This window comes from Papio anubis, chromosome 12 (genome assembly GCF_008728515.1).
Source record: "Papio anubis isolate 15944 chromosome 12, Panubis1.0, whole genome shotgun sequence".
Classification (NCBI taxonomy): Eukaryota; Metazoa; Chordata; class Mammalia; order Primates; family Cercopithecidae; genus Papio; species Papio anubis.
This window is the reverse complement of record NC_044987.1, coordinates 116,753,293-116,777,212: the sequence shown is the minus strand read 5'-3', so window position 1 is coordinate 116,777,212 and position 23,920 is coordinate 116,753,293. Positions and strand designations below refer to the sequence as shown.

The window sequence follows — 23,920 nt, the reverse complement described above, 5'->3', positions numbered from 1 at the left end:
CATTGCTCTCTTTAGCCCTTCCTTCCTTCTTCCTTCCTTCTTTTTCCTTCCTTTTTCCTTTTTCCTTTTTTTTCCTTTTCCTTTTCCCTCCTTCCTCCTTCCTTCCTTCCCCTCTCCCTCCCTCCTCCCTCCCTCCTTTTCTTTCCTTTCCTTTTTCTTTTCTTTTTTATTTTTTGGTGACAGGGCCTTTATTCTGTCACCCGGGTGGGAGTAGTGGTGATCCTGGCTCTCACTGCAGCCTGTAGCCCTCAACCTCCCAATAGTGACTTCCACCAGCTCCTCCCCGAGAAGCTGGGACTACAGGGCGCCACCATGCCCAGCCAATTTTTAGCCGACTCCTTTCAAACCCCAGATTTTTAGTTGGGCATGCTGGCTCATACCTGTAATCTCAGCATTTTGGGAGGCTGAGGAGGGAGGATTGCTTGAACCCAGGAGTTAGAGATGAGCCTGGGCAATGTAGTGAGACCCTGTCACTATAATGAAGAAAATAAAATAATTTTTAAAAACACCAAATTTTTGGTCTTTGGCATACCCCATTAGAGGTGGCCTCCTATAAGCAGGTGGGCATGTAAGTGTGTGCGAATGTGTGGGGGCAGATATGGAATAGAAGCTTGAGACCCTGGTGCTCATTCATTCACTCAACATATATTCATTCAACACATCCTGGATGCACTTTTTTTTTTTTTTTTTTTTTTTTTTTTGAGACGGAGTCTGTTTCTACCGCTGGCTGGAGTGTAGTGGATCTCAGCTCACTGTAAGCCCGCCCCGAGTTTACATACTTTCACCTCATTTCAGGCTTGGACTACAGGCTTCGCCTCGCTAGTTTTTGTATTTTTTTTAGTAGAGACGGATTTCATCATATTGTGAGGAGTCTCGACTTCCTGACCTCGTGATTCACTGGTGCTGGGATTACAGGCTTGAGCCACCGCGCCCGGCCCTGGATGCACTTTTTTAACTATAGGAAAGAGAGTACAGGACAAAAATGCTGGCCAGATGCGGTGGCTCACACTTATAATCCCAGCACTTTTGAGACACCAGTGTGGGCAGATCGCTTGAGTCCAGGAGTTCAAGACCAGCCTAGGCAACAAGGTTTCTACCAAAAATATAAAAATTAGCCAGGCATGGTGGCATATGCCTGCAATCCCAGCTATTCAGGAGGCTGAGGTGGGAGGATCCCTTGAACCTGGGAGGCAGAGGTTGCAGTGAGCTGCGATCGTACCACTGCACTCCAGCCTGGGCACAGAGTAAAACCCTATAGTATGCAAGAAGGTGGTGGGTGTTATGGAAAAAAAGAAAACCCAGAGAGGGAGAGAGCAGTGTCGGGGGAGAAGGGCTTCGATTCTAACTAGCATGGACAGGTTGGCCTCACTGAGAAGTCGCCATTTGAACAAAGACCTGCAGGAGGCAAGGAAGTGAACAGTGCAGACGTCCGGGAAGGAGCGCTGTGGTAGAGGGAAGGGTCAGTGCCAAGGCTCTGAGCAGAAGTATGGGTGGCTGGAGGAGCTGCACCTTCTGCAGAGTCCAGTCTCCTGAGCTGGGGAGGACTGGGGTCTAGTGGGGGAAGACTGAGATAAGCCAAAGAATCATCAAAGTAAATATGAAATTACACCTTTGAGAAGGATCAGGAATGATGATGACGTGGGCTATGTGAATATGTCCCTGGGAAGACCTGGTCAGGGCATGAGGGAGAGCTTCCTGGAGGAAGAAACAGTCTGAGAAGGGTGAGGTTAGAGCATGGGTTGGTCAGGAAAGCACAGTTACTGAGGAGCCATTGGTGGGGCTCATTTACCAGGCACTGCTCCGTCCCACCATGGGATGCCCCATGCAGCCCTCCTTACAGACACAGGAGCACAGACGGGATTACTCATGGCTGGCGTTTTGCCAGATCGGGGTAACTAAAAGTCAGAAGGGGCAGAGGAATTTCGGGTTTGGGAGTTTACTTGGGCTTGTCTTCATCTCATCATGCACACACAGGGACTGGCATTTGTATGGTTACTGGGGGGTAACCAGGCAGGCAAGGCAGCTCTGAGCTGTGGGGACACTGAGCTGGCAGGGCACCTGCCCTGCTTGTAATGAGTTTGTGGCATTCCAAGTGCTGCCAGCCCCCCAGTCAAGCTCTGCCCCTGCCTTTCTTGTTCCCTGGCATTTCTCCTGGAAATCAGAATGATGTTTGGCACACAGCAGTGGTGTAATAAGTCTGTTCTGAATGGCTGAAGATTACGGAATTCAGAGAGGTTTCAGGACTTGAACCCATGATTGTCTGTTGAGGCTGAGAATGCAGTTGTGGATGCCAGCCTGAGTAGGTCTGAATCCAGCCTAGCCGCAATCTCTATCACTTAAAAACAAGTTGTGCAAACATGGACAAGTTGCTTATGTTCTCCAAGCCTGCTTCCACCTCAAAGGGCTGTTGTGAGGAGTAACTTAATGTTTATGCAGCTCTTAGAATCTGCTGTGAGCACTGCTGTGACTATGATTGCTACATCCTGCCCCTCCAGCTCGGGTCATCCTCACAGTATCCTTGGGCCAGGACTGGAGACAAAACAAACCATCAGCTTGGACAAAGCCAGGGTGAATCTACACAAGGAACCCAGGAGGAAAGTCTCCCAAGGAAATCTTACAGAGAAAAGGCCTGGTGTCCAGAAACTGGAAAATATTCAGAAGACTCTTGGCTGGGCATGGTGGCTCACACCTGTAATCCCAGCACATTGGGAGGCCAAGGTAGGTGGATCGCTTGAGGTCAGGAGTTGAAGAACAGCCTGGCCAACATGGCAAAACCCTGTCTCTACTAAAAAAAAAATACAAAAATTAGCCGGGCGTGGTGGCACACACCTGTAATTCCAGCTACTCAGGAGGCTGAAGCAGGAGAATCACTTTAACCCGGGAGATGGAGACTGCAGTGAGCAGAGATCTCACCACTGCACTCCCCAGCCTGGGCAACAGGGCAAGATTCCATCTAAAAAAAAAAAAGACTCTTGGTTATGATCAGAAGAGTCAGCCCCATTGGGAAGAGGCTCCGGAGAGAGGCTGCTGGTGCTGCTGCTGCCTCCAGCAGCACCAAGTGCTGGCCCCATGATTCTGGGCCCTCCGGCGCCTCTGCCTCGAGAGGAGAATATGAGCCCTTGCCTTCCTCCCAAGCTGCTAGAGCCTGGCATGAGATAATGGATGTGCCCACACTGCCAGGCACTGTGCACGGATGAGGGACCAGGTCTTTTGAGTCTGCAGGGCTGGAGGTGGAGGGGAGATGGGATGAATTTTTTTAAACCCACAGTGAGGATGGGAAGGGAGAAGTTCAGGCATGTTCACCAAAACCTGGCACACTGGAATCACAGGCCCCCTTGGAGCGCAAGTGAGGTAAGTTTAGGACAAATCAAAGGCAGTGTGCTTCACCCAGCAGGGGAGGACACTGATGGAACTCATTACCCCAAGATGTCGTCTCAGCTGGAAATAGAAACAGCTTCACAAAAGATTTAGATACATCCATGGATGATGGCTCCATTCATGGGTTATAAGGGGAAGGAGGCTCTTTGAGGCCTGTCCCCCAGGGCAGGCATCAGGGAGGTGGCTTGGTCTCCCTAGTACCCCCCTTTGCACTCCTGTTGGAGGCAGGCTTCTGGCAACACGGACCCCAAGAGGCAATGTGGAGTCCCATAAGTTAGAGCCTGGCCTGTGTCCCTGGCCTTTCCTCAACCTCTCCAACACTCAGAATCCACTGTTTGGGAGAGAAAAGGCGCCACCAGCTTCAGGGAAAGCATCCTGGCTGGGCTGTCCCCTAAGAGACCAGCAGAGGGAGACAGACACCGTGTCCAGTCCCGGCTCCGGGAACAGAGACCTTGATGATCCACCTTGGGCAGGCCTCCGTGGAGGCAGTTTTGTGCTCATGTTTTGCTGGGTGGGACAGAAGGGGACAGAGAGGGCATCCTCCCAGGCTGAGACAGGCCTATTACAGGGGAGATAGGGGCAGGGAGGAGATTTTTGGGAACTAGGGGCAAGGTGGGGAGGGAGCTACTAATTAAGAACCGGGTACTCCAGAGCCAGGCTGCCTGCCTGTGTACTTTGGACAAGTTATATAACTCTGTGCCTCAGTTTACCCATGGTAAAATGGCAACTACAATAGCACCAGCCTCAGGAGGGCCACGTGAGATTGCGTGCCATATTCAAATGCTTCACTGCAGAGACAGGGAATTGGGAAGAGCTCAGTAAACAGGAGTGACAGCCTACACTGTGGGGAGATCAGAGGTCTCTCCCATCTCCTTAAGCTCTGCAGCTTGCAAAGCCCTTTTGCTTTATTATCTCATCTGGGCCTCACTGAACCCTGGAGGTCTGGTGAGGCTAAGAGGCTCACTTTTTTTTTTTTTTTTTTTTTTTTGGAGACAGGGTCTCACTCTGTCAACCAGGCAGGAGTGCAGTGGCTCAATAGCTCACTGCAGTCTTGAACTCCTGGGCTCAAGCAATCCTCTCGCCTCAGCCTCCTGAGTAGATAGGACTACAGGTGTGTGCCACCATGCCTGGCTAATTTTTGGGGGACGTTGGGGGGGATCTTGCTATGTTGCCCACGCAGGTCACTTATAAGTGGTAGATCTGGACTTTCTGATACTAAAGAATCCAGGGATCTTTCTCAAGTTCCCTGCTGAGCTGGAAGCTGGAGGAGGCCTGCTTCAGGTGCCCTTGTCTGCACTGAGCCTCCTGCAGGCCACCCGTATCTCTAGTTGGTATTGAAGTTATGTTGCCCTCTTTCCCACCAGCTCCCGAGTCCCTGGCAGGCAGGCTGTGTTTCTCTGTAGGTCCACACTGTTCAGCAAGGCATATTATAGCAGGGACTTCCAAAAGCTTTTGGGAGGTGATGGGATTCCGTGGGTCTGAATGCCAGCTCCTCCCCAACTCCTGTCCTGGTTCCAGGCCAGGTGTGGCCCCCCTTTTTTTGCCGCTCAAATTCTCCCTCCCACATCTCCAAAGTCTCCCCTAACGTCTCCCTCTTCTGACCTCTCCTTTCTCTGCATTATAGCCCTTTGTATATCTCCTTAAGTTCCTGTTTCATTTTGAAATTCTGCAACAGCCAAAGGCTGAAATGGAAATATGTACAGAGTGCTCTGTTAAGGACCATAAGGTGGGCCTCAGAAAGATGGCTGGGGGTGCTAGAAAGCGAGGTGAGCTCAAATTAGCTGGGCATGATGGCAGGTGCCTATATCCCAGCTACTCGGGAGGCTGAGGCGGGAGAATAGCTTGAACCTGGGAGGGGGAGGTTGCATTGAGCCGAGATCACGCCACTGGATTCCAGCCTGGGTGACAGAAAAAGACTCTGTCTCAAAAAAAAAAAAAAAAAAAAGTGGTTGAACTCTTCATAGACCTAAACCACCCATGTCTTCTAGACACCCTGAAAGTCTAGTACGGGGCTGGGTCATGACTGGTTGGTTTTTCTCATGCCTTCAGAGCTGACTGTGCCCTGAGATTCCACCCTCCCCACCTCCAGCCCTCTTCAACCCACTGAAGTCCCACAAGAATCTCTCAGGAACAAAAGAGGAGAGAGATGAGACGGGTCCCTAGAGAGCACGCATAACACAAAGTAGAGAGCAGCAAGGGCCCTGGAGAGTGAAGTCTGGTGGGGAGCAGAGCGGGGGTGATAGTGACAGGCTTCAGGAAGAAGGCAGAAGAACAAAGGGTCTACATGAGTAGCCATGGGGAGTTCGCCAGGGGCAGCTGCATTTTGGATAGAGAGGACACCATTAGCAAAGACAGAGGGATACGGTATGAGGGGCAGGTAACAAGATTCTTTAACATTATTGGCTGGGCAAGGTGACTCACACCTGTAATCCCAGCACTTTGGGAGGCTGAAGCAGACAGATTGCTTGAGATCAGGAGTTTGAGACCAGCCTGAGCTACATGGCAAAACCCTATTTCTACAAGGAAATACAAAAACATTGGCCAGGAGTGGTGGCTCAAGCCTGTAACCCCAGCACTTTGGGAGGCCGAGGCAGGCAGATCACTTGAGGTCGGAAGTTCGAGACCAGCCTGGCCAGCATGAGGAAACACCGTCTCTATCAAAAATACAAAAATTAGCAGGCGCCTGTAATCCCAGCTACTCAGGAAGGTGAGGCAGGAGAATCGCTTGAACCTGGGAGGTGGAGGTTGCAGTGAGCTGAGATTGCACCACTGCACTCCAGCCTGGGTAACGGAGCAAGACACTGTCTCAAAAAAAAAAGAAATACAAAACATTAGCCAGGCATGGTGGCATCCATCTGTAGCTACGCAGGAGGTTGAGGTGGGAGGATCGCTTGAGCCTCGGAAGTCAAGGCTGTAGTGAGCCATTATTATGCCACTGCACTCCAGCCTGGACTGTCTCAAAAATAAATAAATAAATAAATAAGTAAATAAATAAAACGTCATTGATTGCTTCTAAGTGCCAGCAATTTGACCTATATTCACTCAGTTGTCCCTTACTCAGTTTTACATGGAGAAAACAGAGGTGTGGAGGGTTAGAGACTTGGTGGGGGTCACATAGCTGGTGGAGGCAGAGCAGGCACTCTCTCAGTGGTACTGGAATGGCAGGCCCATGAGATGGGGCTTCCCATCACTGGGATGGCCCCAGGGAAGGTAGTGTCCATCCTTTGACCCTGGGGAGCCCAGGCAGTCTGGAGAAAGCTGGGAGAAGCCTGACGGAGGGGAGGACAGCGGGGTAGGAGGGAGAGGAGAGTTCGGGAGGAGCCGGCATGACTCAGCAGGGCAGGATAAAGATCTTCCAGCCCAGGGAGAGGCAACCCCACTCCTCTGCCAGGGGAGACGGAGTCACAGAGCCTGCGGCATGGGCTGGCCAGGGCAATGGAACATCCTGGGAGAACGGCGGGGAAAGCTCCTGGCGGGCGAGGGAGGAGTGGAGCACCTGGGGGTATCCCTTCTGCCCTGCCCTCCACACACCCATCACCCAGACACCCTGGCAGATCAGGAGGCAGAGCCCAGCTAGGGCAGGAGAGGGACAGGCAGAAGGCCCTGTTCCTCTCAGCTTCTCTCTGGCTTCCCCGGGAAGCAGGAAGTATTGGGGGGAGTCCTTTGGGAAGCCTGAGCTGGGTCAGGTGTGGGTGGGGACCCAGGGCAGGGTAGGGCCATTGCTGAGGTCAGAAGAGGCCCTCTGCCTCCGGGTTTCCGCTGACATCACAGCCAGCTTAGGGTGAGGCAGGGCCTCTGGGCTCCTGCCTACTGGAGGGCAAGGGAAAGTGTGTGCATATACACATACACACACACACACACACACACACCCCCTGCCTTTCCTTCCCCCTCCTGCCCTTGGGGCCCCAGTGGTGCCTGCACACGCACACTGGAGGGTGTGCACACGAGGCAGTGGAAAGGAAGGCCTCCTCCTGGGGACACCGAATCCCAGGGGATGTCCTGGGTGGGACCTCTGAACCTATCTAGGGCTCACTTTGCCCTCAGGAAGCAAAGGGTAGCCCTTGCTCTTGTTCTGCTGTGGCGGTGGGGCGGGGACAGGGGTGATCATCTAACTCCCAGTTTAATGCTCATTCCGGGATTCCCAACTCCCTGCTAATGGAATCCAGAGTTCTAGCTGAGCCCTCTAGTGTGGGAAGGTGATGCGAAGTGCCTGGCTCAGCTGCACGTTGCCAGTTCATGTAAGGGGTCGGTGGTGGGGAGGAAACCCAGGTCTCCCTGTGCTCCAGGCCAGGATTCTTCAGGCACTGGATGACTCTCTTTATACCCCAAGCAACATCTGAGTGACCTGAAGAGACCAGCTGTGCCAGGCTAGACGCCTCATAGCCAGGGGCACTCAGCCAAGTCCTGCTATTGCTGAAGTCTGTTCCCAGCACCCAGACTCCTCTTTTCAAGATGTGCCTCTGGCCCCCTTCCTCAGGCTGGCACCTGCATGGTGGAGTTAAAAGAGCATGTTGCTGAAGTTGGATAGTACTGGGTTCCAGTCCTGGTTCTACCACTTCCAGGCTTGTGTGACCTCAGACAAGTGACTTTGTCTCATGAAGCCTCAGGTTCCTCACGTATAAATAGGGAAATGATAGCTCCTGTCTCGGAGTTACTGCAAAGGTGAAATAAACTAGGCCGGGCGCAGTGGCTCACGCCTGTAATCGCTGCACTTTGGGAGGCCGAGGTGGGTGGATCATGAGGTCAGGAGATCGAGACCATCCTGGCTAACACGGTGAAACCCCATCTCTACTAAAAATACAAAAAAAAAAAAAAATTAGCCGGGCGTGGTGGCGGGCGCCTGTAGTTCCAGCTACTCTGGAGGCTGAGGCAGGAGAATGGCGTGAACCCGGGAGGCAGAGCTTGCAGTGAGCTGAGATCACGCCACTGTACTCCAGCCTGGGCGACAGAGTGAGACTCTATCTCAAAAAAAAAAAAAAAAAGAAAGAAAGAAATAAAATAGCCCACGCAAAGCATTAGCACTGTGCCTGATGTGGGGAACAGCTGCGTGCACGTAAACTATTGTTAGTATTTCAGCAAAGTAAATGTTAGTAAGAAATACCAGCATCACAGTAGGCTGGAGGAGTCGCTGTAGCAGGCATCTGCCTCTCCTCCCAACACCCAGGTCAGCCTCCGCCCCTCCACCCACCCCCTAGGGCTCCTCTCTGTGTCTCCAGCACCAAAACTTAGGGAGCGTTTGGTGAACAAATGAATGAATGAGTGTCCCTACTCACCTCTGTGGGTCTCTCCAACACAACTGTCAAGAGGGGACCAGCTAGAGACTCCCCTAGTTCAGGAACCTGGACACTCCCTGGGCCAGGGTCCCATCAGTGCTAACTGTGCAGCTGTGTGCAACATGGTGTTTTGGGTACCTGGAGAGCCTTCCTTGGGGATGTCACCATGTGGGGAGGAAGGGTGGGACCCTGGCCAGTCCCTGAGCCTACACTGACTCACCCTCACCCCTTGGAGGGCAGCTCAGTCATCACCTGGTGCCAGCTCTGGCCCCCAGCCAGCCACATTTCTTGAGGGCCTGACCTGACACCCCCCTGTGGATGGTGAGGCCTGGAATCTTTAAAAGGCCAGAGAAGGCAGCAAGCCAGTGGCCCCTCATCAGCTCACAGACTACTCCCACCATCCTGTGGAGAGGAGGGCAGAGGTGGTCAGACCCCATCACACAGAGAGGTGACAGGCTTGTCCCAAGGTCACACTGGCCAATTGGAATGGAGGTTTCCTGACTCTCAGAGCAGCTCTGTGCCCGCTGCAGGGAATCCTGGACTGCACCTGGTGCTACCTTGGCACTTTGCCTGTGGTTGCCACTGCCCTTCTAGCTCAGGCCATCCACATTTCTGCCCCAAAGCTCTACCTCCTCCAGGAAGCTCTCCTCCCACCATCCTCCTTGCCCTAAATGTACCCACTGCCACCTATGGCTGATGTCAGACAGTTTAATGAGTGTCCCTAGACTGGAATTCTTTCCTTTTCTTTTGAGAGAGGGTCTTGCTCTGTTGCCCCAGGCAACAAAGACCATGTGTAGTGGTCATAGCTCACTGCAGCCTCAAACTCTTGGGCTCAAGCAATCCTCCAGCCTCAGCCACCTGATTAGCTGGGACTACAGGCACGCACCACCATGTCCGGCTAAGTTTTAAATTTTTGGTAGAGATGGGGGTCTCTATGTTGCCCAGGTTCATCTCAAATTCCTCAAGCAATCCTCCTGCCTGGGCCTCCCAAAGTGCTGGGATTACAGATGTAAGCCCCAACTGTGAAATTCCTAAAGGCAGGGATGGGTTTTCCTTGCTCTCTCTCTGTCCTTAACAGGACCCGGCAGAGACTGGGAAAGTGCCTGCACAATGTGCCCCTGGAGCAGACGGAGCGCTTCTCTTTCCCATGCTTGTCTGGCGCTGGGGGGACTGGCGTCTCCTCTAAGCTCTGCCCTCCCACCAGCAACCCCAGATTGTCAGCACTGGAAGGGCCCCTAACAAGATTCTCAGAGAGTCACAGGGGAGCAGGAACTTTCCCGAGGTCCCCCAGCTGGAAATCAGAGGGCAGCCACCTGTCCTGCCCCATCCTACGGAAACCCTGGAGGGGCCACTCCTGCTCTTTCCTCTCTTCCTTCTTCCCCAAACCCCAGCAGCTACCCCCATTTAGGGACTTGGCAGGATAAAGGCACCGTCTTTATTCCAGCCCCCGACCCAACCCAACTGGCAGCTCCCAGCCTGCTGCCTTTGCCCAGGCATGGCAGAGGGGCACTGGCAGCTTGGAGATGGAGCTGCTTTTCCCTTTGGCAGTGCAGAAGGTGGGGGAGGGGAAGGGAGAGGCTTGGCCCCCACTAGGTGAGGGGAGAGGGCAGGGAGGCAAGTCCAGACAAGAGGCAGAGGGAGAACACAACTTTCCCAGCTCGTGGGGTCACTACATTAAGATTCAAAGACAAACTGGGGGCTGGGGGGTTGTGTGTAAAGTCAATTGTGCCTGTACCCACCTGGCCTGGGTCCCTGTTTCAGAGCTGCAGCCCTCAGTTCCTGCAAACCAGTGCTTTCTGGCGGCCCCAGGTGGATGTCTGCTGGGGGTGGTGGTGTCCACTCCCACCTTCTGCTTCAGTCTCTTCCTCTCCCCCATCCGCTGCTTCCCCCTCTTCCTCTCAGCTCCCTCCTCCCCTCTTTCCCACTCCCACCCATTTGCCTCTTTGTGTCTCCTCTTTCCTTCCCAGTCTTGTCCCTTCTCTGGTCTCACCCCTCTTCTCTTGCCCCCGCCTCTTTCTTCAGCACCCCTCCCCTCCGCTCCCCCCACACTGGGGCTGCTTTCTCCCTGACTCAGCAAGGTGCTTTATAAGGTGCTGAGGGGCTCAGTCAAATCCAAACCACATTGTGCAGACTCCACAAGGAGCAGCTGCGAGGTGGAGGGAGAGGCTGAAGCTGCTCCCCTTCTCCCTCCTTCTTGGCCCCCTCCCTCTGAAAGGGTAGGAGCTAGGGGGACCTCCTGGCTGGCCTCAGTGCCATGCACCCATGGGCATCTGCCTTCTTGACCTTGGCATGGGCATCAAGAAATCACTGGGCTTACCCACCAGGAATGTCACTGAAACTCCAGAGTCCTGGCTGGTGGGGGCAGGGAGGAGGTGCAGTGGTTGGGGGTAGGGGGCGGAGGGAGGCCCTAAGCACTTTTCACAAGGGTCCCTCCAGGCAGTTTTCATCAGTGCTGCTACTGAGGTCCCTCAAAGTCCCCTGCCCCCCAACCCAAGCCAGCTCTCCTTTCCCAGCTCTTTTTCTCCTTGTTTAGGAAAAAAAAAGGAAGAAAGGAGAGAGAGGGGAAAAAAAACCCAACAACAAAGTCTGTCCCACTCCAGTGAGGTAATTGAAAACAAACTTCTTCCCCACCCCCCCGCCCCCCCAGCTCAGTGCTCGCAGTACAGAGAAGGGAAGAGCTGCCCCGGGACCCAGCACTGGCCATGATCAGGATGCCTGCCCAGGCCACAGGCTGGAGGCGCTGGGGCTGGACTGGCAGAGTGCCCTCCCTTTCTTCCAGGGGCACCAGGAAGTAGTGGGGGACAAATCTCGGATGCCACTCCAGGCAGAGGCATCACCTTCCAGGTCTGGCCCACCACTGGCCTCTCCCACTTTGAAACAATAAATAAACAACAACAAAAGCAACTTATTACCCAGTGATTTAATTGGTGGTGTGGTTATAGGGCACCCAAGCCTTGGGGACCACATGACTGTCCCCCAGGAAAATCATGAAGCAGGGCAGTCCCCAGCCCTGGGTGAGAGCTGCCTTCACTGAGCATGTTCTCCCTGGCACCCTTGGAGAGGGAGGAGCGGACCCCTCTGGGAGGGTCCAGGCATACCCCCAGGTATCCTGCCCAGCAAGTCCCAACCCAGGCCTGCGGGAAGGAGGGGGAGCCCTCACTGCCAAGCCACCCCCACCTCACGACCGGAAAAACCAACAACCCGAAACCCCAAAGGAAGGAGATTGCCAGGCGTCTTCATGGGGAAGCATTTCACAAATGGGGACGCTCAGGCGGTCCATCGCCTTGAATCGGAGCATTCCCGCTGAGTCACCCAAGAAGCCTGTGGTGTTGAAACTGGTCCGGTGCCTCGTGCTGATTAATGAATTACAAATCCCCCACCCATGTGCATTCTCCCTGGTCACTGGAGGAAGAATGAAGAACCTTGTGAACTTGAGGGAAAAAGTCCCGCCAAGTGGCCTCTTCTCGCCTCTGGGCCGGGCAGTGGGCCTGTGGTGCCCTCTTCCTCCCCCGCAGGGGGCATTGTGAGCTGGTTAGTCACCTGCCCCAGCCCCAGCGCCTCGCTTAGCTCTAGCTTTTGGAAATGGGACAAGCGGCGGGACAATAGGCAAGGGGGGCGGTCAGCCCAGACAAAGGGCAGCAGGAAAAACACCATCACTTGCTCCCAGGCCAGCTTGCTGGCATTTGGGAGAATGTGTCATTGCATTTACTCAAGGGGGAGGAGGAGGGAAGGTTAGAGATGAGGAGGCAGAGGTAGGGTGGGAGCAGGGACCCCGCACAGGCAGAGGTAGGGTGGGAGCTGGGACCCCGCACCGGGCAGGGGGCAGGGGGTGGTGTCCCCAGGCCAACGCCAGGGGAGAAGCCCACCCGAAGTCGGCGCTGTCCACCGGCTCCCGGGAGTCCTCAGACGGACTGATGGCCTCCCCGCCCCCTCCCCCAGGAGGCCCAGGGTGGTACCGCCACAGCCTCGCCTCACCTCACCCCCCCCTCGGTGCTGTGGGAGGGAGAGGGAGCCCCAGAAGCCCTCCCTTCCCTCCTCCCCCCTCCTACCCCCACCCCGGGGAGGGCCGCTACAATTTGTGGTTACAGCTTTACACGTCAGAAAAAAAAAAAAGTTTGCAGAATGTCCCACACCGAAAAAAAAAAAAAAAAAACCCGAAACCGAGCGAAAAAAACCTGCGAGTGGGCCTGGCGGATGGGATTATTAAAGCTTCGCCGGAGCCGCGGCTCGCCCTCCCACTCCGCCAGCCTCCGGGAGAGGAGCCGCACCCGGCCGGCCTGGCCCCAGCCCCATGGACCTCCGAGCAGGTAGGAGCCAGGCGGCCGAGGCCCCGGCCCCCGCCCCGCCGAGCAGCCACGAGATCCGGTTCCCGTCCTGCCTTGACCCCCGGGAGCCCCGCGCCGGGGCCGGGCCACAGAGCTGGGCTCCAGCCGGGGGAGGCACGGCTGGGCGCCCTCGAGAGGGGCCAGGCGGGGACGCGGCATTCCTGGAGTCCGCACGGCGGGGCCAGGAGATAGCCGGGAGCGGCGGGGAGCCCGGACGATAGCAGACCTGGGGAGGCGGCAACCTGGAGCCCCAGCCCCAGAGCCCCGCGCACAAGTTGGGGCCGGGGAGTCCGAGGCGGGAGCGAGGCTGCGGGTGGGAGGAGGGGCTGGGAGAAGAAGAGGGAGGGAGGCCGGGGAAGCCCGAGGCCGGGCGGCGGGAGGCGAGGGGAGGCCGACACCTCGGGCCGCGCCGCTCTCCCTCCCCGGCCCGCCGGGAGGGGTAGGAGGGCGGGCGGGAGGAAGGGCGGGCGGCGGAGAGGAGGGCGGAGGGCAGCGCCCAGCCTGGCTGGGCCGGGCCGGACCGGACAGGCCGAGCCGCGCCGCGGGACTCGCGGCTTCCTAGCTGCGCGCCGCGCGGCCGGAACCCTCCATGGTGCCCACGGCCGGGGAGCCGGCGGCAGGTAGGGGCGGCGGGCGGCGGCCGCGAGTCCCCCGGGCCACCGTGGCCTGGGAGTGATTATTGTTGGGCGGGGGGCGGGCGCAGCCGGGCCGGACCCGGCAGGAAAAAGTCTGTCACCGGCCAGGGAGCGGCGGGAGCAGCCGCTCAGCCCGGGCAGGAGGGGAGTTGACGCGCGGGAAAGGGCAGCGCCGGACAGAGCCCGGAGCCCGGTGCCCCGGACCCCGCCCCCGCCCCCGCCGCCTGGAAGGAGCGACCGGGCGGGAGCGGGAGGGGGCGGGGCCGGGGGCGCCGGGGCCACACAGAGGGAAGGCGCAGCGCCGGGAGGGGTCCCGGAGCGAGAGGTCACCGCCGGGAGGGAGGGCCAGCTGGCGACTGCCGCCGTGCAGCTTTCCGGCCGAGCCCCTCGAAGGAAACCTTCGAAGGAGTCCCCGGGGCTCGCCAGAGTCCTCTCATGCTTGGTCTCCCCACCCGCTTTCCTTTGCACAACTCCGCGCAGGGCTGCTGGAGCCCTCCCTACAGACCCCCGCCAATCCCAGAGGACCTCTGTTCCCCCAGGTCCCAGCCTGGCCCTCCCCCCGGGGTGTGAGGGGCTGCCAGGAGAGGAGGGGAGACCGGCGGGTGCAGGCTAAGCCCTGGAGAGAGGCTGGGGGTGGGGGGCACTGGGCACACTGCTCTGCCGGGTCCTCCTTCTCTGACCCTGATCCAGGGACACCTCTGTGCTTTCACTGCCCCCAACTGACCTCCGCTACCGCTCGGGAGCACACGTTGCCCCTCACACCGGACAGGACGGGAGTACATATTCCCCTAACAGACCAGACGCACTCCAGCCAGCTCAGACACCCTCACTACCCTGGAGCCACACACTCCACCAGGGGAGGAAGCAGAGATGGCAGTTGTCACCCAGCAGCCCCAGAAGTGACACTGCTGATGGGTGCAATGGCTCCCTGTCCCCTTCATTCACAGTCCCACACTCTTGTCCGTCACACTTCTGCGTGCCACCCCTGCACACCAGCCACTGGCTGACACTTCACATTCCTCCCCACGTCCCACCTCTTGTGCACACCTGGCTCCTGCACTCTCCCCCAGCCCCTCCCGCACCCCTCTTGATAACAACACCCTTTCTAACTCACCCACCACTGCCCTGGACTCCTCCTTCACTGCTCCCCCTGCCTCTGGCTCTCAGTGGGCTGCTGGGCTACCCCCTGGCTCCTCACTGGCCTCCCTGAGCACACCCAGGGCCCTCTTGCGGCACAATCAGGAACCCTCTCGCTCCAGCCAAAGCCCAACTCCTGTCTCGCTTGCTTGGTTACTGACTTCATAAGGCAGGGGGGCTGGCCCACCCTCAGCTTCTTCCCCTGGGCCTCAGTGACTTCTGTCATTTAGGCTGGAAGAGAAGGGCAGGAAGGGGGATGCTGGAGAGGAGAGGAGAGATGAAGCCCTGCATGTTTCCTCTGGGAGGAACTGAGCATGCATAGTGTGACCTCTCTGTGCAAGCCCACAGTCACCAAAGGGGTTGGTGGCAAAACTAGGTCTCCCAATTCCCAGGCCCATGTGTCCCCACTCACCAAGCCACTTCTCAGTGGCCTGGGGGAAAGGGAACCAAGGAAAAGGCAGAAGGGAGGGAAGTAAGAGAGGGGAAGGCAGCAGACCACAGGGTAGAAGGATGATGGGTTTCTGTGGGCCTTTGCCTGTGAAGGCAGGTCAGGACACGCCCCTAGGGCAGTTTCCTACAGTCACAATGCCTGGACCTCACCTACTCCATCCCTCACCCACTCCTCACCTATTCCGCCTAACCCACTCCATCCCTCAATTCCTCTCAACAGACCCCTCCAACCGCAGCAGCCAGCGCTGGTCCTGGTCTGGCCTTTCCTCCTGGCTCCCATATTCAGTCCAGCCTGAGGCCACTATGCCCCACCTCTGGAGCTCTGCAGTGCCTCCCTGGCTACAACATTTAGGGCTCACAGTTCTTAGCCTAGCTCTTATAGTCCCAGGTGCAAAGACTCCCGTTGACTTGTCCTACCACCCTAACCACCCAGGTACATCTGCACGGCTGAACCCTCACCCTCACTGGGAAAGCTCAGCCCCGGGGGCGTCCAGGCCAGGGACTGAGGGGCAGCTGGCTAAAGTGGCTAAAGACGTGCACACGGGTGCGCCTGCCTGTGCAGCTGTCTGGGTGGCCGGTCACTTCCTTGGGCTGAGAGAGTGTGTGTGTGTGTGTGTTCATGAGGAGGGCCTTGGTTCCCAGGGCCCAGGGATCTGGATGGAATTAGGGGCTGGCCGGGTGGGGGCCAGGATAGGGGGTGGGGGGCTGCTGCAGGAAACGTGAGCTGCACTCATTAGCTCCTCACGTGCTCAGCCAGATTTATAAACACACAGAGAAGACGGGATGTAAACAATCAGTGGGCAGCAGCCAGAGGCAGAGCTGAGGCGGGGGCCGGGCTGGGGGCCAGGACTGGTGGGGAGGGGGAGAGGGGGACCCAGAACACAGCCCCAGTGGTCAGGGTCCACCTGCACACCATGAGCCTAAGGGAGGATGGATGAGGGCTCCAGGAAGCCCACCATGCACTCTCCTCAGGAGGCAGGCGAGCTGTGCTGGGTTCCTGAGCTCACAACTACACCACAAGTGTTCACCCCACACTGCTTTCCTCCTGCTGCCTGAGACACGGGCATGGGCACGGCTTGCCCAGAGTGAAAGCTGTCATAGCAGGGGCAGAGCCCTGTCCTTCTACCCCCCTTTCTCCTCTCCTAACCTCTTCTCCCTCTGGATTCCTGAGAGCCCTTCCCTCTTTCTAGTTCTCTCTGTGGGCCGTCCGATCCTTCTGTTCTCCCCTGCCCGCCCCCCCCCCCCCCAGCCTGCAACGACAGTTACCTCAGAACTGAAATATTCCTGGAAACACCGGCCTCGTCTGGTTAATTTCATGAGCCGTTTTTTCTGCCCAGATGACTTAGTTCTTGTCTATCCAAAGGCTTCTCCCCCTGCTGTCCCTGTGTAGGGAGCTGATCTCCCCTAGGGATGTCCCACAGGGCTCAGAATGGGAGAGGGATAAGTCCCGAGCTGGGTTCCTGACTATACCTCTTGGCCGTGACATAGGCAGAACCTAGAACTCCAGTCAACATGTGGGTAAAGAGGGACGCCTAGCTCCCAGCTCCTGCTTCATTTGGGACCCTCAGCCTTGCCGCTAACTTTGAATGAAGCCAGACTCGATGCTGAAAGCAGCCTCAAGGCTGGGAGGGCCGCTGCCCAATTCAGCAGGTCTCCAATCTCCAAAACTAATTCTACTCTGTACCCATAGGATCCTAGAGGTGACTGCCAGATCCCCAGGCTTGGAGTTGTGTTGGAATGTGAGGAACAGGGAGGAGAAAGGAACTGAGTCAGGCAAGAGCTGGGGATAGAAAGGAAGAGTGAGGAAAGCAGCATCCAGGAGGAAGCCACAGGCTCAGAGGGCACAGGAAAGGGGGAGCCAGTCTCCCTAGGGAGCAGTTGAGTGCCTGACCCTACTCTCTGTCCTAAAATACATGTGTGTACACACACTCACACTTGCCTCAAACCAAGACCCTGTGACTGGTGGTACCCCACCCCCATGCTCCCTCAGTAAAGCTGGCCAGCCACACATCTGAAAGAGTCCATACTGACCAGGGGGCCACTGCCAAAGTCCTCACTGACCCCTGTCCTCCATAAGAGATGTTTTATACAAATGGAGTCTTGCATCCTTCCTAGTTAGTAGCCCTCTCCAAAACTGCCCCAGCGCTGTGATTAAACCTAACCTAGTCTTCATTCTTTCTTCAAATCCCATTCTAACCATGGGCAAAGTGTTATATCTATTTAAGTTATTTCTACCTATCAAAGCAACCTATGTCATTATAGAAAAATCTGAGAGTATAAAATATGAACTATAGGAGCGGTGGGAAGGTGGCAGCAAAAAAAAAAAAAAAAAAAGAAAAAAAGGAAAAAAAAAAAAATAAAGGAAAGAAACCACTCGTGACCTCACACCTATTCAAGCTGAAAACCCAAACTAGCCCTGCTCTTCATGACATAAGCAGCGCCCCATCTGGTATCTAAACCGACCAAGAGACAGCCCTCCAGCTCACCTTCTGCCTGCCCAGACCTCACCACATCCCCTGCTGGACTCAAACCTCAACCACACTAAATCAACCAAATCCCAAGTCTAAACTAATCTGAAACTTTTAAAGTAACCCAGTCCTTAAATCTAACCTAGCCCAATGCCAATTATATCTATCCTAGCCAAACCCTAACTGCCTTTGCCAGTCCAAAGTGTCCACTCAATCCTCACCTTGGTCCTCACTTAAAATCCCAGAAAAGCGTATTTCCCCACTATCCATGTCACTCTTTACAGCACCCAACCCTGGCCTCTGGACTCCTGGTATCCTGGGATGTCCAAACTCTGCAGTGCCATCAGCCAACAAGCCCGACTCGTCAAATGCACCTCTCTCCCTTCCTGTCCCCACCCTCGCAGGCTGATGGAAAGGGCTCATTGAAGTCCAACTTTTCCCCACCTAACACCAAGAATGGTGTGAACCTCCACACTGCCACCATTCCCTGAGAGTGAGCACTAAATCTTCAATCTAACCCCACCCTATGCTTCCCACACTCAGGAATCACATCCTAGAATATACCCAAAACTAGCCCCATAAGGCAGCCCGACCCTGGTGGTCTAACCCTATACCTTGCCTCTTATGGACGACTGTGTTCTTGGCGGCTGCCTCTCTCCTGCTTCCTCCCTTGGGGCTGACTGCTCAGCCTGCCAGCTCTGACATATGCTATCTCCCACCCTGTGACTCCCCTCAAGCTGCAGTGGGACTGGGAGACTGGCAGGAAGCTATGGTACAACTGGAACACAGGCAGGTCGACCTGTAGTCCCTAGGCCTGGCCCTGTCCCTCCATGTACACACACATATATGTTGGCACACACACAGTGGCACACATGCCAAAGACTCTCTCAGCTGACACACAGATACACTCTCAAGTATCTACTGATAGACACTTAGGCGTGCCAAGTCCTCATCCTCAAACACACACACGCCTCTCTTTCTCTCCCCTCTCGCCAGGGGTGTTTTCCCTCCTCCATCCCCTCTGCCTCCCATCTGGTGTCCCACCCTCACCCACCTTCCAGCCCAAGGTGGGGACAGACACCTGAGGGGCTGCCAGATGCTTCCCCGTGTGGGCCTGGGCCGCACTCATGCTTCTCGTCCATCCTGCCCACAGGGGACTCGTGGGGGATGTTAGCGTGCCTGTGCACGGTGCTCTGGCACCTCCCTGCAGTGCCAGCTCTCAATCGCACAGGGGACCCAGGGCCTGGCCCCTCCATCCAGAAAACCTATGACCTCACCCGCTACCTGGAGCACCAACTCCGCAGCTTGGCTGGGACCTATGTGAGTATCCAGAGTAGGAGTCTGGGAGTTGGGGAGGAGTGAGGAGTTGGGGGAAGACAGTCCTAACCGTGGAGGGTCCTGGTAAATGATGGGGTGAGGAGGGGCTCTTTGGCTCCCACCAGTCCCCCTGTCTGGCTTATCTACTGCCCTTCCCTCTTAGGTGGCCCCCCCACCTCCCCATCCCTCGCCCCAGGACTAGGCATGTGGGCAGGCCTCGCACCCGCCTTGGCCCATTGCCCCACTGGCTGCCAGCCCAGCCGCCCGCCTCCCCCTGGGGGCCGGGGAAGTCTCCTCTGTTTACACCGTGTTGTGGTGTCTCTTGCGCGGGCGGGGTTGGGTGGGGATGGAGGGGCCCCACCTCCCATGCCTGCGTTCCAGCTCGCCTCTACCCCCAGACCTGGGGCCCTGCTGCTCTGGACCCAGGGGCCTCCCTTCCGTCTGCCTCTCCCATTCTAGCTGGGCCTCCTACGGGGGTCATGGGGGAAGGGGACTGTAGGGAACCCAGGCAGTAGTGGCAGGGGGTTTAGGGTGTGGATGGAGGTGATGCTATAAGGATTTGGGGGTGGTCCAGAGGTGTTCAGAGAGCCCAGGAGAGAAGGAAGGAGGGTCGGAGGAGCCGAGGACCATGGGGAACCGGCCCCCTCTTCCCGTGTTCCTCTTCCACATCCCAGACTCTACTCTGGAGCCAGGGAAAGAAAAGGGAGGAGGGTGGCGGGGGAGCTGGCTCCAGCCCCAGGATACACCGAGGAAATTAGTTTGTCTCTGTGCTTGTCAGCGTGTGAACCTCCCCCTGGGCCCTTGCCTATCCCAGGCCTCTCCCCTTGCTTCTCCCTTCTTTCCCAGTTACACATCGCCCTCATCCCTTTCCCTGGGCCCCAGCCGCTCCCCCGAGGGTTGGCAAGGGCTCTGCCTTCTTCCCTATACCATGCTGTCTTCCATAGCCTTCCTCCTGTCCTACTCATGAGACTGCCTCCATTTCTTCCTTCTGCAGCCTAGCTCCTTTCAACTGAACCCTTCTTTCGGAGTGTTAGTGAGTACCCGTCTCTCCCCAGCCCCTCAGCTGGTGGGCCCGGGTGTGTCAGTGGCAAATGGGACTCTGGTGCCAATGGGCCCCTCTCATCTCTCTCTTGTTCCTTGTGCAGAAAACCTTTGCTTCATTCCACTGCCCCCTCTAGTTCCCGACCCTTTTTCTCTCCTGGCTTTCTCTGCCAAATTTCTCGAAGGAGTGGTCTACACCCTCTGCCTCCACTTCCTCTCCACCCACTCACTTCTTAACCCCCTGCAATCTGGCTTCCAGGCCCCAGCAGTGGTTCTCTCCAAGGTCATCAGGCACCTCCTTGCCAAGCCCGACAGTGTTTTGAAGGCTCATTCTCCTTGCTGTCTGTTTTGCAGCCACACTGCTGAGCACTGCTGCCTTCTCGAACTCTTCCTTGGCCTCTGCACTCTCCTGGGCCACCTTCTACCTCTCCAGCCTCGCCCCCTGGCTCCTCCAGGCTCCTCTTCTTCTCTGTCCTGCCCCCACAGCGGGCACTTTCCCAAGGTTTGCCCACCAAGCCAATCAGCACGTCCTTCCTGAGCGTCTCCTGCGTCTCCTCCTCCTCTTTCTACGCCTCTCCATTGGAGAGCTCATCACCGCCACTGCTTCAGCTGTCATCTGCATACAAATGATATCCTTATTGGAGAAACTCAGGGAGGCCATGAACAGAGAAGCCTAGCATGGAGACAGGGCCAGTGTCAGGGGACACAAAAAATAGAAACTTTGGGAGCAGGTATCTCCTCGGTGATGAGACAGCTGCTCTGCCCTCCTCCTTCCCCATCACCCTCTCCTTTTCACAGCTGAACTACCTGGGCCCTCCTTTCAACGAGCCTGACTTCAACCCTCCCCGCCTGGGGGCAGAGACTCTGCCCAGGGCCACTGTTAACTTGGAGGTGTGGCAAAGCCTCAATGACAAACTGAGGCTGACCCAAAACTACGAGGCTTACAGCCACCTTCTGTGTTACTTGCGTGGCCTCAACCGTCAGGCTGCCACTGCTGAGCTGCGCCGCAGCCTGGCCCACTTCTGCACCAGCCTCCAGGGCCTGCTGGGCAGCATTGCAGGCGTCATGGCAGCTCTGGGCTACCCACTGCCCCAGCCGCTGCCTGGGACTGAACCCACTTGGACTCCTGGCCCTGCCCACAGTGACTTCCTCCAAAAGATGGATGACTTCTGGCTGCTGAAGGAGCTGCAGACCTGGCTGTGGCGCTCGGCCAAGGACTTCAACCGGCTCAAGAAGAAGATGCAGCCTCCAGCAGCTGCAGTCACCCTGCACCTGGGGGCTCACGGCTTCTGACTTCTGACCTTTGCCGCCTCCTCTTCGCTCCCCCTTCAAACCCTGCACCCACTTTGGGAGAGCCAGCCCTGTATGCCAACACCTGTTGAGCCAGGAGACAGAAGCTGTGAGCTTCTGGCCCTCTCCTGGACCGGCTGGGCGTGTGATGTGATCAGCCTTGTCTCCTCCCCACCTCCCAAAGGTCTACTGAGCTGGGGAGGAGGTGCGATAGGCCCTGTCCTGTCCTGTTTCTACAGGAAGTCATGCTCGAGGGAGTCTGAAGTGGTTCAAGTTGGTGCAGAGGCTCTCATGGCCTCCTGCTTCTTGCCTACCACTTGGCCAATGCCCACCCAGCCCCTCAGGTGGCACACCTGGAAGGCAGGAGTTGAGGGGCCACCACCACACATGACTTTCTGGGGTGAAGCCCTTTGGCTACCCCACTCTCCTTGAATGGGTGTTGCTCCCTTACCCCCAAATCACTCTATACATCCAATTCAGGAAACAAACATGGTGGCAATTCTACACAAAAAGAGATAAGATTAACAGTGCAGGGGTGGGGTCTGCATTGGAGGTTCCCTATAAACCAGAAGAGAAAATACTGAAAGCAGAGGGGCAGGGACAGACCACAACAGACCCAGGAGTCTCTAAAGCACAGAGTGGCAAACAAAAGCCAAGCTGAGCATCAGGACCTTGCCTCGAATTGTCTTCCAGCTTTACAATGCCTCCTCTCTGCCCCCTTTCCCAGGGTATCTGTGGGTTGCCCAGGCTGGGGAGGGCAACCATAGCCACACCACAGGATTTCCTGAAAGTTTACATTGCAGTAGCATTTTGGGGTGTGGGGTGGCAGCTCCCCCAGGCCCTGCCCCCCCAGCCCCACCCACTCATGACTCTAAGTGTGTTGTATTAATATTTATTTATTTGGAGATGTTATTTATTAGATGATATTTATTGCAGAATTTCTATTCTTGTATTAACAAATAAAATGCTTGCCCCAGAACTTAGTTTCTTTGCCCAGCCTCACCCCTCCTGGTGCTCATCAGACTCTCTTGCCGCCCCGGCTCCCACTCCCTGCTTGCCTCTGGTGAAGCTGCACAGAGCTCTGGGAAGAGGCGCTCTTCCTCCCCGCACTGGGGTGATGGGCGCACCTCAGACTTGTCCACTCCTGCTCCCACCACCAACTCCTTGATCCCTCAGTCCTCCCACACAGCTTCTGTCTACTCCAGGTTTCCCTCACCCAGCCTTTGCTCAGTCTTCCTCACCTTTCTGGGATTCATTGGTTTTTTTTTGTTTGTTTGTTTTGTTTTTTTTGAGACGGAGTCTCGTTCTGTCGCCCAGGCTAGAGTGCAGTGGCACAATCTCTGCTCATTGCAAGCTCTGCCTCCCAGGTTCATGCCATTCTCCTGCCTCAGCCTCCCGAGTAGCTGTGACTACAGGCGCCTGCCACCACGCCTGGCTAAGTAGAGACAGAGTTTCACCGTGTTAGCCAGGATGGTCTCGATCTCCTAACCTCGTGATCCGCCCGCCTCGGCCTCCCAAAGTGCTGGGATTACAGGCGTGAGCCACCGCGCCCGGCCTCAGTTTTTCTTTGAGAGTCTCACTCTGTTGTCCAGGCTGCAGTGCAGTGGCATGATCTTGGCTCACTGCAACCTCCGCCTCCTGGGTTCAAGTGATTCTTGAGTTGCTGGGATTACAGGGGTGCGCCACCATGCCAGGATTTTTTTTTTTTTTTTTTTTTTTTTTTAGTAGAGACGGGGTTTCACCATGTTGGCCATGCTGGTCTCGAATCCCTGACCTCAGGTGATCTACCTGCCTCAGCTTCCCAAAGTGCTGGGATTACAGGTGTGAGCCACTCACCCAGCCAACCTTACCTTCCTGGATTGCATTAACGGTATCAAAGGTCTGTCTTCCCACCTTGAATTTCTATTTCTGCCCTCTGGCCCAGCCTCCTTGTGATGAGTAAAGCTATTCATCTGCCTCTCTGGTGCTCTACCCTGAGCAGTCAGCCCCTGGGCTTCACTACCCAGCTTCCCCAGGACTCCTGCCTGTCTCTGTCCACTGGGGCTTCAGGAGCAGTGACCCTCACTTCAACACCCTTCCTCTCTTTAGGAAGGAAACAGACTGTGACCAAGTCACAGTCCTTAGCTGTAACTCCACTCCTTTCTCTCCAGTGTAAGACAGCATATTCCAGAAAAGAAAAACTCAGATTGTGAGAGAATGGGATAGGTGCTATTCAAAGGATGCCCTAAGCTCAAACCTCAGACTCATAACCTATGAGTGACCAGTTTCCCAGTCAGTAAAGCGGGGATAATTAAACGCCCTTCTAAGAATGCTGGAAAGGATAATAGGAACAACAAAGGGCAGATGCTTGGCTGTAGCAGCAGCAGCTGTAGTCCTTACAGATTACTTAGGCTCTAGCAGCATGTCATGACACTTTAGTTAGGAACCACTGGGTAAGTCAATGGATGAACAGCTCCCAGGTAATACATGGATATTTTATGAACTTTGAGAGCTTGTTTGGAGGTTCTAGCAGGGGAGTGAGGCTACTAGTATACCCTTGACTAAAGACTGATCCTCCTCTATTAGGGATGGTTGTCCTCTTCGATCGAGCGCACAGCTTTGGGAGG

At 56.1% G+C, this 23,920-nt stretch overlaps 2 protein-coding genes across 9 annotated transcripts in view; one reads left to right on the top strand and one right to left on the bottom strand.

Annotated features, from left to right (window-relative positions):
• RAD9A (RAD9 checkpoint clamp component A) overlaps positions 1–23,920 on the bottom strand; it is an 80,872-nt gene that overhangs the window by 12,295 nt on the left and 44,657 nt on the right. Inside the window, exon 1 of one of the 7 annotated variants that reach the window (XM_017948220.3) lies at positions 2,830–2,847. The exons of the other annotated variants lie outside the window; for them this stretch is intronic. The gene's annotated coding sequence lies outside the window, so the exon portion shown is untranslated. Of the gene's footprint in view, positions 1–2,829; positions 2,848–23,920 lie in introns of those variants that run through there. 7 annotated transcript variants of the gene reach the window in all.
• Positions 12,749–22,297, top strand: CLCF1 (cardiotrophin like cytokine factor 1). Of its 2 annotated transcripts, none has more exons than XM_003909482.4 (3): positions 12,749–12,958; positions 18,820–18,986; positions 20,823–22,297. In XM_003909482.4, the coding sequence occupies exons 1-3, from the start codon at positions 12,943–12,945 to the stop codon at positions 21,315–21,317; spliced, it is 678 nt and encodes a 225-aa protein (XP_003909531.1). In that variant the 5' UTR covers positions 12,749–12,942; the 3' UTR covers positions 21,318–22,297. The 2 variants fall into 2 exon arrangements, with proteins under 2 accessions (XP_003909531.1, XP_031509614.1); XM_031653754.1 differs by lacking the exon at positions 12,749–12,958 and adding an exon at positions 13,318–13,596.

What these genes read in the sequence shown, in the direction of transcription:
- CLCF1 (XM_031653754.1), top strand. Translation starts at nt 13,566, where the DNA reads ATGGTGCCCACGGCCGGGGAGCCGGCGGCAG. An exon ending in GGCCGGGGAGCCGGCGGCAG is followed by an intron (nt 13,597 to 18,819) that starts GTAGGGGCGGCG and finishes TCCTGCCCACAG; the next exon opens with GGGACTCGTGGGGGATGTTA. An exon ending in GCAGCTTGGCTGGGACCTAT is followed by an intron (nt 18,987 to 20,822) that starts GTGAGTATCCAG and finishes TCCTTTTCACAG; the next exon opens with CTGAACTACCTGGGCCCTCC.